This window comes from Juglans regia, unplaced genomic scaffold, assembly GCF_001411555.2.
Source record: "Juglans regia cultivar Chandler unplaced genomic scaffold, Walnut 2.0 Scaffold_765, whole genome shotgun sequence".
In the NCBI taxonomy this organism is placed as follows: Eukaryota; Viridiplantae; Streptophyta; class Magnoliopsida; order Fagales; family Juglandaceae; genus Juglans; species Juglans regia.
Window position 1 is genome coordinate 1 of NW_023362560.1, and position 14853 is coordinate 14853.

The 14853-nt window shown below is 37.3% G+C and overlaps 1 protein-coding gene and 1 long non-coding RNA gene across 3 annotated transcripts; one reads left to right on the forward strand and one right to left on the reverse strand.

Moving 5' to 3' along the window:
* Positions 1-420: 420 nt before the first annotated feature.
* LOC109019702 lies at positions 421-4896 on the reverse strand. 2 transcript variants are annotated; one of them, XR_002000812.2, is made up of 4 exons: positions 4700-4896; positions 4090-4222; positions 1636-1748; positions 421-1529 (listed from the first exon to the last, which is right to left on the reverse strand). It is a non-coding gene; the product is annotated as an uncharacterized LOC109019702 (long non-coding RNA). The 2 variants fall into 2 exon arrangements; XR_004799681.1 differs by having other exon boundaries at positions 4090-4231.
* An 8722-nt stretch (positions 4897-13618) lies between these two features.
* On the forward strand, positions 13619-14358 carry LOC109006003. The gene is made up of 2 exons (XM_018985138.1): positions 13619-13651; positions 14056-14358. The coding sequence occupies exons 1-2, from the start codon at positions 13619-13621 to the stop codon at positions 14356-14358; spliced, it is 336 nt and encodes a 111-aa protein (XP_018840683.1).
* The last annotated feature ends 495 nt before the right edge of the window (positions 14359-14853 follow it).

Sequence of the window (14853 nt, forward strand, 5' to 3'; positions counted from 1 at the left end):
AGTCATTCCATTGTATCTCCTAAGAAAGCTTTTGGGGCCTCGTTTATAATGGTGTCTTTACAGCTCAGCAACATAATCTCTTTGCCCATATATGTTCAGATGAGATGAGGACCACAACATAATTCTTGAATGATATGTTAACATGCCTTCCCCATTCTTTCTCAATGATTCCAGTTTCAAATATGTACTTGGTTGATAAATTTTATACAAAAAATTAAAATAAAAACAAAAACAAAAATTTTCCCATACTATGGAAAATGAAGCTGAAAAAGCACATTATAAACATTGTTTTCTATTGAAAAGAAGGTTTGATAATATTTTTGATATATTCATATTCAAAGGTCTACCCATCAAAATAAACAGAAAGCAAGACGGAGGGGGAGAGAGAGAGAGAGAGAGAGAGAGAGAGAGAGAGAGAAGGTTGAACTTTTTATTTATTTTCCTCGACACTGAGAATGGTTGACACTCTAATCAAGCAGGACATGTTTTTTTCACAGGATAAACTAGAAAGGTTTCATTGTAAGTGCTAGACAGCATAAGCAGCGCTTGTGGATAGTATGGGCACGTTTTCCACTTCAACCGGAGAAGACTTATCAACAGCTTTCCTTGCATTGATTAATGCATTCATAACTGCTGTCCCAACTTTAATTAAGCAAAACACATTAAATTCCAGCATTTTGCATTAATGGTGCTCCAACTTGCATAACATTTTCTTAAGAAAAATGATGATAAAAAACCTTTGCAACAAAAGTTAGAGAAAGAGTGATCAATATTAGTCAAATCTGAAAAGGAAGTGCATGCTTCAGTAATCCATATACATTATTTCCCCGGCTATTTTATTGAGATCATGTAGAATCTTATCGAAAATTTCTAGAACTAGAGTTAATCCTTTCTTTTAGTATACCTCAGTCGGTCAAGTTTTCAGTTGAGGATTGGGGGCAGCTTTGGGTTATATCTCAGATGGAAAATCATTTCATTTTAGCGACTATAGATAACATAAGAGCAAAACTACAATGGGGAAACATGACTAAGCACACTGAAACTATGAAGATAACTACTCCGCGAGTCATAATAAATGAATTATCTTACCATAGCTTGAGGTTAGGTCCAACACTTAGAAATCAAGATAGGAACGGTCAGGCAATCCTTTCATGGGTAATCATTCATTCCTTGAGTTTGGACATGGGTTACACCTAAACCCAACCAACCTTGTCTAAGTCTAAAGCCTTAACTACATATGCCACTATATGCAAAAATCCTCAACATCTTGATCTCAAGAACAAACCAGGAAAAAAAATATACGTTGATTGCAAACTACTAACAAGTGATGAAGCTGTGCCAACTGCAAAAAGCTTTGTCCCATTATGTTACACAAACAAAACCAGAAAATGAAAAACATGCGATTTCATTGTTAACTTCAAACCCAAATTTTGGGGATCCATTTAAGCAGGCAAATATGGAAGCCATTTGCTCACCACCACAACCCCTAATCTCTGTAGAAATGAATATGAGGTTCCGGCAAGAGCAACCTGTGGACAGATTTTAAGGACAATGTAAGAAAATGTGTATCTTCAATTCAAATAAGCTTGGCAACATGCAAGTTGCCACATTAGTCTATAGGGCAAAAAATATAACCTGGAATGCATTATCAAGGCAGTTATGGAAGAACTTGGCAATTGTTCCAGCACTAGTTGCAAGTGGTGGTCGGAGAGAAACAGTAGGGGCAGGAAGAGAAACAAGCACGGAATCTGCAATTATTGCCATTATCCATGAAAGGTAATGACAGAAAGTACATATTCAAAATAAGACAAGGATTACTGCAAAAGATAATCTGTAGGATGCAATATTCTTCAGCATAGTTTTTTTTTTTTTTTATAAGAAATATTCCTCTGAATAGTTATACGTAAGTGCTTTCGATTACTTAGATGGTGTTGTAAAAATCATAGCAGTTATTCTTAATTAAACAGTTCAGATTTTATCACCTCAACATTTCGGACCTTGAGGTAGTAAAATCTGAACTATTTTTTTTTTTTTTAAATCTTCCATAGTGTCATCCTAAAAGTTTTAAAGAGATCCTCATCCATGCAGCAAGGTATAAAGGATGCGGGTTTGACCAAAAGAGCCCTCAATTCCCATGGCATGGATGATTTTACCAAACTATTCTTTTCAATCCACTCTTTAATAGTTTGGTTCTTGAAAACGAAACAATCTGAAACAAATGAAACCACTCAACCAATCTAGGTTGTGAAAGGCCAAAAGAAACTTTTATAAGCAAGAAACCTTTATTAAAAAGTGTAAAAGGTGAACACAAATACACAGGATGTATACAAGAGAGAACTCCACTAGAAGGATAAACAGATACAAGAAAACTATGAAAGTTAAGCACATTAAAGTCTTTTGAAGCAGTCTAAAGGAGGAGAATACTAAAAAATAATGGTTTGAGCTCCTCTTCACAGTCTTCAAACATTCTATCATTCCTTTATTTGAAAATAAATCATATGAGACAAATTGAAACCCTTTTCCACACTGATGCAACTTGCGTTCTGCCACTTAACCCTCTCAAGAATAAAAGAGCCTACAATTCTATGGATACGACTTGAGCCAAACCAACCTATCTAAAGAAGTCACTCCACACAAGCAATCTCACAAAAGAGTAAAAGATGATCAACGGCTCACCACTCCCCTTACACATGCAGTACCAATCAATTGAAACAATGGCCAAAAAACTCTTATAAAAGACAATCTAAGCAGATGACGCACCTCAGTAGGGAATCGTATGTTTTACACCAAATGGTGCAACTATATATTAAACTAAACCATTTTTATGGATCTAAGTACATTTATGATAAAAGAGAGGAATCTGAACGAACATATTGCATGAAGATAACATATAATTTCTTGTACAAAAAGGAACATACACCAGGGTACCTCTTCTAGATCATACCCAGTTGCATTTAATGATGTAAGGCCAAACCTACGGTGATATTAAATTACAAGAAGCCACTATGAGATAAATCACAAGCGTCAACAACATATGCAAAAGACTTAGCGTAAATAACAATTGGGGCAGACGCAAATTAATGGAGCATATATTTGATGGAATGATCCATACCACATCGATCTGCAAAAACAATTTCAAGCTCTTTGAAAAAATTCTCTAGACCTGTTTTCCAACAGAATAACATAACTAGGTGTCCAGCAAAAGAACTCTTCCTGGTTTGCCATGATGATAAGATGAGATTATGGTTCACTCACGTTCCCCATTGATTCAACAGGCCAAGTTTTGCCTCAGTCCATATATATATTTTTCAATGTTAATCATCAACCAACTTGATATTTCCAGAATACCTAAAAATTAAATTCTATGTCTGCACACTGCATTACATATTCTTTCAATGTAATAAAAACCACATGTAAATACAAAATCCTTCCTCATCCAGCTGAAATTTTGAATCAACTTCCGATGAATTAGAAAAAAGTTTGTTCATATATCACCCACCAAAAATAAAATTAATTACCTAAAAAACCCTTCCATCATTCTTTTTCCCAAATATCCATGGTTTCAATTTCGGAGCTTGATTCTCGTGGCTACATATACACCGGGCAAGCTGAAGTTATTAAAGTCTGAAAAGGTATTTTGGCTGTCAGGAAAGGGGTTGGAAACTTGTATAAATTGCTTGGAAGCACGGTTGTTGGTGCACAAATGGTGATAGAACGTGATGAATTTCCAGTGCGTTATAGCATAGAAGATATAGAAGATTGTGTCACATCAGTGAATAAGGTATGGAGATCTTGATGAAAAGGGAACTTATTCCCAAGATGTGCTTAGTGACAAGGGATTTTGTGAGTATTGTGTATATGGGAAGCATCATAAGCGAAGCTTCAAGGCCGGGAGTCACACTGGTAAAGGCATACTTGACTGCATTCACTTGGATTTATGGGGCTTGTCTCGCACTAAATCATGCAGAGGTGCATCGTACTTTATATCTTTCATTGATGATTACTCAAGGATCACCTACATTACACACGTAGGTACGAATTTCTAAGTTCTCGTAAAATGAATCACAGTTTATATACAAAAATCCGTACCATGGTGAACATTCCAATGCAGTACTTGATTCCGACCATGGAGAGGAACGGGTCGTCGGCTAAAAGGCGCTCCTTGAAGCCGCCGAACTGCATCAACCAGCGAAACAGCCCCGACTTCTCAAGCTCTAAGAACCTAGCAGATCTTTCAAAGTCAAGATAGTAATTATAAAAATTAGAATTAAAGTTATCCTTTGATAGTATTAATGCTTGTGCCAGTCACATTCGCAAAAGCATATAAGGATACAGTTCAATAGATTATCTCAGCAATGGAGAAGAAGAGAAAGTGATGTTTTTTTTTTCCTCGACAACAAAACAACACATGGTATCATTGGTAACGACCTTTGATAACATCTCAAGAGATTCAAGATACTTTCGCACTAATATGAACTTAAAAAGTGATGTTGGTTCATTTCTCGATTCAATGATTTGTCAACAAATTAAACCCAATACAATAAACCCCCAATTTTTATTGACCAAAACACAACCCTAAATCTAAGCCATCTATTCACAGAAACTTCAACCTCCTTAACTCACAGATTAGACCCAAAGATGAGAGAATAAGAAAGAAGAAGAAGAAAATACAAAAACTGAAGAAAACCTCCATTCGTACCTTAACCAGCGGGTAACTGAGGAAGAAAGTCCACCAAATGCAACAACAATAAAAACTTAGTAAATAAACTTTGAATCGGTGTTTTGAGCCGAAATGAATGAGGGTTGTTGCGTCATTTTCGATAAGAAAAACTAATTTTCTTGTTTGTTGCAAAGTTTCTTCCTCCTACTTTCCAGGTTTTCTGGGTTCTTGCTTGTCCAAAAATAAAAGGGAAAAGCTTTGCCCACTTGATTTGTCCACTTAAAATGAAAATACTTGCACTTTTCAAATATTCTGATATTATTAAAAATATTTTATATATTAAATAATTTAAAATATTTTTAATGGGATCTATAAATCTACTTCAATCTTTATATATAATTATTTATAAATATTTTATAATATTTATTATTATTATTATATATAAATAAAAATAAAATCACTATAATATTTATTAATATTATATATAAATAAAATTATTATAATATTTATCACGATTAAATATAAATTAAAATTAAAATCACTATAATATTTATTATTATTATATATAAATAAAAATAAAATCACTATAATATTTATCACTATTATATATAAATAAAAAATAAAATTACTATAATATATAAATAAAAAATAAAATCACTATAATATTTATCACTATTATATATAAATAAAAATAAAATCAATATAATATATAAATAAAAAATAAAATCACTATAATATATGAATAAAAAATAAAATCACTATAATATTTATCATTATTATATATAAATAAAAAATAAAATTACTATAATATATAATAAAAAAATAAAATCAATATAATATATAATAAAAAATAAAATCATTATAATATTTATCATTATTATATATAAAAATAAAATAAAATCACTACAATATTTATTAATATTAAAAAATCGTTATAATAAAATCATTATAATATTTATGAGACCCACACTTTTTTCAACTACCTATCCAAAAGTCAACAAATTAACATATTTCACACATCTAAACAACTCAAAATATTCTCAATGGGACCCACAAACTCACTTCAATCTCTACTCATAACTATTCAAAAATATTCTCTACACTTCTCAAGTATTCTCACTATCCAAACTTACCCTTAGTTTGACTGCTGGTATTTTTTATTTTTTTATTATTTTTTTAACTTTATGATTAAAAAAATAATTTTAAATGTATTGATATATTTTTTTTATTTTTTTTTTAAAAAATATATATTTAAAAAATGTATAAAAACAAAACTAGGCGGCACGCCCAGCGGTAAATGTTGGGTGGCAGAGTAGCCTTGCCCAAAATAATAAGGTTTTCTGCGTTCTTGAAAAAATTCGCGAGAGAGAGAGAGATGAGGATTTTAGGGCCAGCGACTTTTACCATTTTGTCTCATCGAATAAAACAACCCCAGACAGAGGCATACAAAGGGATAAAAATGGAAAATGAATAAAATAAAGGGATAAAAATGGAATAAAGAAGTGGTCGAAATTTCTATTCATTCTGAGATAGCCTCTTTTACTTGTAGAATAAAAACTCATTTATTCACACTAAATATCAACATAATTATCAACAGTTCTACGGGTCTCAATAAATTATCAACATCCCAATAAATCAAATCAACATAATAAGTTCAATCTATTGAATAAAATCCTCGAAAAATCACAATATCTTTAAGTACTAAATCCACTATCCTCAATTAATCCTGCCCATTCTTCCTATTCCTATTACGGCTAAATCATTAGAATCATCTAAAAATATTGAATGTAATTGGATGAATTATCAACAACTCAGTAAGTAGTGAACATATACTAATATTTAAATATGAGCAAATACAGAATGAAAAACAAAACAAAAAGAAATTATCAAATCGAACTTCAGAAAAACATTTATTTGCAAAACTAAAACAAATAAAATCATTTAGCATAAGCATAACTAAACAGCATCATAACAAAACGTATTCCATGTTTAACCCCGATGGTAGGGTTGTCTAAACCCCGACGGCTAACCGAGCAGAAACATAATGTGAATCTTCCCCTTATTATTCTCAGAGCTCCAAGTGTGCATATAAAAAAGACCATGCAGAAAATCACTTTGTTTTCCAAGTGAGTACACAAAAAATAGAGATGTTTGTACCAACATTTTAACAGAGGCCATAGTTTTACACCTGTGGTAAAGTCGGGACAGAAGCATAAATAAAAAGTTATGCCAAAAGTTTTCAGTTCCAACATCATATCATAACAGAGTACTGAATTGAACCAAACAGCCTACGTTTATCCTGACATTTCCAACAAAGCAAACTTATCCTTAATTTATCAAACAACAAACAGTCTATGTTTATCCCGACATTTCCAACAATCGAACTCATTCTTGCACCCAACATGTCAAGCAAAACAGGCCTCATATCCATACATTCCTAAACTTCACTTAACCAATCACCACCCACACATGTCAAGCAACAACCCAAAATTACAAGTTAGAAAAAATTATTATCGACATGCCAATAACCAGACCGCCCACAAGCTGACACATTAACACACAACACATTACTAAGTACACTTCTTCGTGGATCCACAACATCAAAATTAAAAAAATCTCCACATGTTAACCCACCAAGAATTTGCACATTTTGCAGATTCTGCCAAACAAATAGAGGCCAACTCATTTCCAATGATCAAATCATGTCATGCAATTAACACTGAAAAACGAGATTAACACACGGGAAATATACCTAATTCCATGTGACTGATAAGACGAACTTAATGGCGAGAAGGTGCAGTCCAAGACTGATTTCACCCATACACGGGTTCTCCACCTTAGCCCACCATACGCTGCCACCCATGGCTTCCAGCCACCACCTCGAGCCTCCCCTAGCCACCATCAACCTACCACAACCCCCCATAGCCTCGATCTGCCCCTCACACACCCTCACTCTCCCATGGGTTTCTCCACCCATTTGGCCTAGATCTGCCACTCTCTAGCCACCGTGTCGCCTCCCTCTCGCCACCATCAGCTCCACTGCACCTCCCTCAACCCTCCATACTCAGCCATACCTTCCATTTGACCTAGATGCGCGACGCAGGGGTGCGGGTGGGGGAGAGGATAGCAACGCAGGATGTGGGTGGGGGAGAGGATGAGCGACACGGGGTGAGGGGTGCAGACGGAACGTGAGGGTAGGGATGGGGGAGAGCTCTGTTGGGCATTTCAAATGGGTGAAATCTAAGAGAAGGAACATGCTTTTTGTTGTAGGGACAAATTAGTCATTTTGCTAGGCCATGTAGAGTGTGATCCGGCTGCTGCCAAATATTGGCTGCTCCTTAGATTTTTTCTAACCAATATACATTTGTCCGACATGTCAAACTGATGTGTCCAAGAATGCAACAACAACACGTAAATCTCCAAACAGTCACACATCAAACCCAGACAGCCACATATCAATCCAAACAACCACAAAACTCAACCCACACAACCACACATCAACCCAATATCTCATACGTTCAAAGCAAACTTATCCTTAATTTATCAAACAACAAACAGCCTACGTTTATCCCAACATGTCAAACTGACATTTCCAACAATCAAACAGCCCATTCTTGCTCCCAACATGTCAAGTAAAACAGCCCACATATCCATACATTCCTCAACTTTGCTTAACCAATCACTACCCACAAATGTCAAGCAACAACCCAAAATTACAAGTTAGAGAAATTATTATTGACATGTCAATAACCAGACCGCCCACAAGCTGACACATTAACACATAGCACATTACTAAGTACACTTCTTCATGGATCCACAACATCAAAACTAAAAGAACCTCCACATATCAACCCAACAAGAATTTACACAATCTACAGATTCTACCAAACAAATAGAGTCAAACTCATTTCCAATGATCAAATCATGTCGCGCAATTAACACTAAAAAATGAGATTAACACTTGGGAAATATACCTAATTCCGTGTGGCCGATACGACGAACTTAATGGCGAGAAGGCGCTATCCAAGACTGATTTCAATGCCTTTGGCAGCAAAAGGTTGACGTTGATAACCTATGTTAGTCACGGTTCAAAACCAAAATAGAGCATATGTCTACGGAAGGGTTAGCGAGAGGGCATTGCATGACAGAGTGCAATTAATTCAAAGAAGGAAACGATAGCGAGAGGCAGAGCCTTACTGGTGTGGTAACCACAATAGTGTGGAATTGAGACGCAGCCTTCAACAACAAAAACCCACACACGGAGGCCTCAATGTATTGGTAATCTAACGAAGAAACACGTAAGTCTCACTGGGAGTTGCAACTTGCAACCAACTACAATAGAGAATCAAAGAAGAGAGAAAGAAAACATGTAGGGTGGGGGCATGGAGGAATAGAGAGAAATAGGATTCACCATTGCACAATAGAAATCTAGCGAAGGGGTTGTCGACAACCAACACCCACAAACAAAGGTGTCGGTGCATTGGTATTCAATGGAAAAAAAAATCAATTTTGGAGCAAAGGGATAAAGAGAGAAAGGAAGGGAGGGAGAGAGAGAAACTTACCAAAGTGGCAACGTACGGTAGAGTGTGGTAGTTGGGATTGGACAGAGATGAGAGGAAAGAGAGAGCCTGCAGCAAGTGGAGCACAAAGTGTTAAAGACCTAACAGATCCAAAAGTCCTAGAACTGTTGGATACTAATTTGGTTAAGTCTTTAACCCTCGAGATCATAACATTCTACCACGCTTCCGAATTCGACATCCACAACAGACTACTCTATCGATACTGACCATGTGGTAGCCCTTTTCCTTTTGGCTGCATCACTCATCTATCAGTATTCAATGACTTAACATTATATTCATACATAGTATTAAGGTATTTTAATACAGCCAATAGGTCGCCCCCTCCATGACTTAAACTCGTGATTTAGCCCCTACCCTGATACCACTTGTTAAAGACCTAACTATTGATTTAAAAGCACATAAAAAAAAATGACAGGTGATGATGTGGAGTCTGAGCACTCATGAATTTCTTCAAGAAAACCATCAAGGCATTCATGGTTTTTTTTTTTTTTTTTGAAAGGAAGGCATTCATGATTTTTAAATACAAGCAACCTGAGTGTATTGCATGTCCTCAAATTATAAACCTATAAAAAAAATACCCCAAGTTACAATATGTTTGAGCAATCATTTTCTTGGTTTGGCAACAATACCTAGCCTGCATTACAAATTAATAAAGCCATATATGCAACAACCAGCTTACATGGCAGCTTTAACTCTATTAAGCCCAAGACAACTCATATTGGGGCCACCTTCTTCTGCACAAACTCAACTTCACATATCCGATGAGTTTTGGCTGAGTTAGAAATCGATCCAAGTAATGTTCGTTTTGATATAATAATAATAATAATAATTTATTTTTATAACAACTTGAATTTTTCATACAGCTCTTTTATACACAGTCTCCGTAGGTAAACGCTGTGCAGTCGGCTGACGTGATGTCATGCCATGTCAGCTGATATTTAAAAAAAAAAAAAAAAAACTAAGCATCATTTCTATCACATGGAAGTAAAAGTTGCACTTAGCCCCACCGAAAACAGAGACCCATTTCGTCTTCCTACCAAATCTCTTCTTTGTTTTGCCTTCCTCCACAACAGAAAGCAAAGCCGTCCGATAAAACCCACCAACGTGATTTTGGTCCCTTCAAATCGTCAATCCAAAAACTCCAGTTCCTTCAACCTTCAGTCGCCGGCCAGTACCACAACAATGAGAAGGCCTCCAAATCAAGAAGTTTTATTCATTATAATAGGCAAAGCTAAGTACTTTCCGCTCTGTAAAAGTTACCGACTTTTACAGCTTCAGCTCCCATGAGATAAATATTGATCCAAACAAATTCAGGATTCAAGAAAAGTGAAAGCAAGAAACGGTAGAACAAGCACAAATTTAAAAAAGTCTTACGAAATTAAAAATCTGTGAATTTAGTTTCTCCTTTTTTTTCCATTTTCCAGAGAACCAAACAGAAAATTCAGGATGAGATTGGTAACGTGTTACCTATGAGAGACGAAAGCGTTCAAAGAGGTGTCGACGGAGATGAGCGAAGCAGTGGGTTGTTTGAGTGGAGCTGCTGCAGGTGCATGATGGTGGCGATGCTGCTGCGGGATGGAGGAGTTGTAAGCTGTCGGATTGGTAGGTAAAGGTTCTAAAACGATCAAAACGATGCGTTTTCATTTTTATTGATAAACGGTGCGTTTTTTGTTTGGCCACGTCAGATCCGTTTGCACGGCGACTGCAGCAAGCATTTTACTTTTTCATATAAACTAGTCTCTATGCACGCAATTCAGTATGGAGGTTATTTTCTTTCGTTAATTCTACCCCAATATAGATAAGCAATTTTCGATATTGAAATTACATATTGAAATTCAAATTAGCTCCTACGTACGTAAGAAGCATGCAATTGCTGCATGTAAATTCACATAAATAAACCTCGATTATTTATTTATTGTCATTGTCTACATACGTACCAATGACAATTGGATCCATCCAACCAAACCTCGATCAATCGGTCCCTTTTGTTTACAGACATTATTGATATACTTTATGTTTCTTTTTTTTTTTATATATATATAGGAAAGCAAATATCATGGAATACTTCATGTTTAAAATGACGATAAAGCAATAAAATATTTAAGTTGGACATACCTTTCAATACCATTCATTTTAAGTTATTTGAAGGTATTTACCCCTCTTCAATACCATTCATTTGCTTAGTTAATGTCAAGACCTTTCAATAATTTACACCATTTTCAATTATCTATGCAATAAAAAATGAAAAACTAAACATTGCATTCACTATCCACCAATTATTTTTATTACATGCTCAATATTCTTGTCACATCAAAGTAGTAAATGGGTACACCAAAAGCGCACCGCAAATTACAAGAGTTATTTAACAGTTCACTGTGAAGAAAATGACATAAAAGCTGCTAAAAATTTACAAATGAATACACCATAAATTTTAGCGGAAAAACTTTTAGACGGGCCAAAGTAGATATTGTTGTTGCACAATATTTCTACCTGCCTTTTCGCCTTTACCCATATATAATTGCCTTATTTTTTTAGTTTAGGTATGGTACCTTTTTTTTATTTATTTTGAAACTACATATGTTTCCTTTTAACGAAAGGGGTAGCTACTTTTCTCCACGAAACCTCCGTTCCAAATAAGAACATGATTAATGCAATTGATAGGCAAGACTTCGAAGAGCTGTGAGAAGAAGGATCCAAAGTATCTAAATAATTGATTGATTTATATGTATGTATATATATATATAATACTAATACCCTCTCTTTCTAAATCATGTACCCTCTCTCAGTCCATAAAATGAGTCGTTCTAATACGAAAAGGAGCTCCCGCTCCTCCTCTCTCCCCTCCCACTTCCTATCTCATGGCTTCGAAGATGTGGATGTAAAATGTTTGTATATATTTACTCTTCTTTGGTATGGAAAATGGTTGAGCAATCACCTTAAGCTCACTCTTGAGCTACACGCATTGTACTATCTGATTTCCAAGCCACCGATCTACAATAAGGAAAAAAATGTTTTGCAAAACGATGGGCAAGTATGCCTTACATGCCACCATTGTCAAAACTCCCAACGTCGCACGCACCCACTGCTGCATTGGATTCTTGGATCTCATACTTTTAAGATCTGGCCATCCACGCCCCTCTACAGCCGACGTGTGGGGCAATCCTTCATTCAAGATCATATCTATGTGCTTCTTGGATGCCTGCAAAGTTGTAATCTAGTCGATCATTTATTCCCACGCTACCTTATGGTTTTTGCTAAAACTTATAATTGACGTACTCTTATATCCCAGGTATATGGAGTAGAAAGCGAAGACCTTCTTTAGTTGATCCAAATGTAGTACAACTCATATACGACAACCTCCCAGGGATGTAATGGAAATCTTGGGCAAACCTTTTCAAGGATTGCATACAAAAAACACTTTTATGGTTGGTTTTCTCTTGAACCATGTTGTAGTCTATTAGCCAAAAGAGCATAAGACCTGGGCTACTCCATTAGTCTCAATTTCTCTTCCCTATATTTTCTTTCTACACTTCTTTGACTAGTTAGCAACTACCTTAAAAAATTTTGGAGTGATTGCAGAGGCCTCCAACCCTCATGTAAAGGGATTTGTTTCCCCTATTGGCCCACGTGGGGCCACTAGGAAGTAAGTCAGAGAGCCCGACCAGGTTGACGATCCTCTTCCAAGGGAGTTAGTGGGCCCTTTCAGGGTACCCGACCCGCAAGCAAGGCCCCCTATAAGCGATCCACATACAGAAAAAAAAGACGAAAATGGACAGATAGGGCTTGCCACCCTGACACCGCCCAAAGGACACCCTGCCCTCTGAAACCTGCACAAGCAGGTAGGCGGGAAATGTGAAAAATCCTTGATTTCCTGACAATTAGGCACAAAGAGGTTTAACGGAGAACACTCGAAGGATATAGTAAATCAGGATGCCACGCTGCATTAATGGCACCATTACCTGGACTCCACGCCACATTAAAGGCTACTGACAAATGAACAGTGGAAATGACATATGATCCTCAAAGTCAAGGATGGGGTGTCCCATTTGAAAAACCTAGTATAAAAGTCAATCCTCAGGTACAAAGAACTCTCTATGATTCCTCTAAGCTCACGCACGAACTACTAAGGAGATATACTGACTTTAGCATCGGAGACTCCCAAGCCTCCACCAAAGCCCCAATCTCTTTGCGTTTTCTTAATTGTGCAGGTAAAAGACTCAAGACTTAAGTTGCTAGAACCCGGCCCAAAGGCGTACAAAACACAACGTTAACAATGGCGCCATCTGTGGGATCTCTATAGACTTCACATGTCCTTCGTATGCCTGCGACAACCCGTTATCAAACAACTCGAGGAGAGGAAGAAACAACGTCAACAAACATGGAAGCGAGGCTCACCGCAATGGAACAACAGGTGGGAAAACTGACTTCCAAGGTGGAGACCCTTCGGAAGGAAAACTAGACACCCAAAGCGGCCACCAACAAGCCAGAAAATGAAGCGAAACCAAGCAACAACAAGTACGTGGGATCTAGGAACGCAGGAGAATGAGGTGACGCAGAGGAAGAAAGAAAAAACATGCAGGACTAACTGCGTAACCTCAAAGGAAAGTACGAAGAGATGGCAAGGAAGATAGGCACATTATCATCAGTAGACTAATTGGTCACCAGCACAGGTCTCCCTCCCATACAACGAGGAGGTGATGGCCGTGTCTCTACCACCAAAGTTTCAAGTGCCCCTCATGGACATATACGATGGGACTAGAGATCCCCTCGAACACCTGGAAACCTTCAAAGCCCACATGACTGTATGTTTTCCAGAGAGAAGTGGCTTGTAGGGCCTTCCCACTGACTTTGAAGGGGCTGGCAAGAGTATGGTTCGGGTCTTTGACACCTAGGTCCATAGACAGCTTCGGGGAGTTGGCTTGTCTATTCCTCACACAGTTTATGGCGAGCCGAAGAAGGAGAGGCCCCAAAGCATCCCTCTTCACCATCAAGCAGGGGGAAGATGAGAGTTTGAAGGCATACCTATCGAGGTTTAACAAAGAGCGGATGACTATGGACGACCAGAACGAGAAGATAACGATGGCGGCCCTCTTGGGAGGAGTGTGGCCCCGATCCTAGTTCATGGCAAAGATGGAAATAAGAACTCCCGCTCCCTTGCGAGAATTCATAGACCAAGCCGACAATTATATCAATGCCGAAGATATACTTCGGGCCTTAACTGAGCCAAGGAGGAGAGAACCGGAACATGCAGGGAAAAAGGCCAAGGCGACAACCAAAGGCAAGGCTCGCGAGAAGTTGGAGAAGGGGCCACACGACAACAGGAGGGAAGAAGCCCCTACGAAAGCCCTAGGCCTTCGATTTGACCGACCAGCACTTGCCATCTAGAAATACTACCACTAGCCAGCCCAAAAGGATGACTACAAGAGCGCGAGCCATCGTTATTGCACCTACCACCAGTCCCCCACCCACAATACCGAAGATTGCATTTCCTTGAAAGAGGAAAGAGAGTAGGTTAGGCTGCCTAGGCCTCGGTACCCTCCCACACAAAGGTGGAGTGAGAATGTTGGAAGAGGTCGTGAGAAAGAAGTACGGAGAGGATCAGAAGGCCAAGAA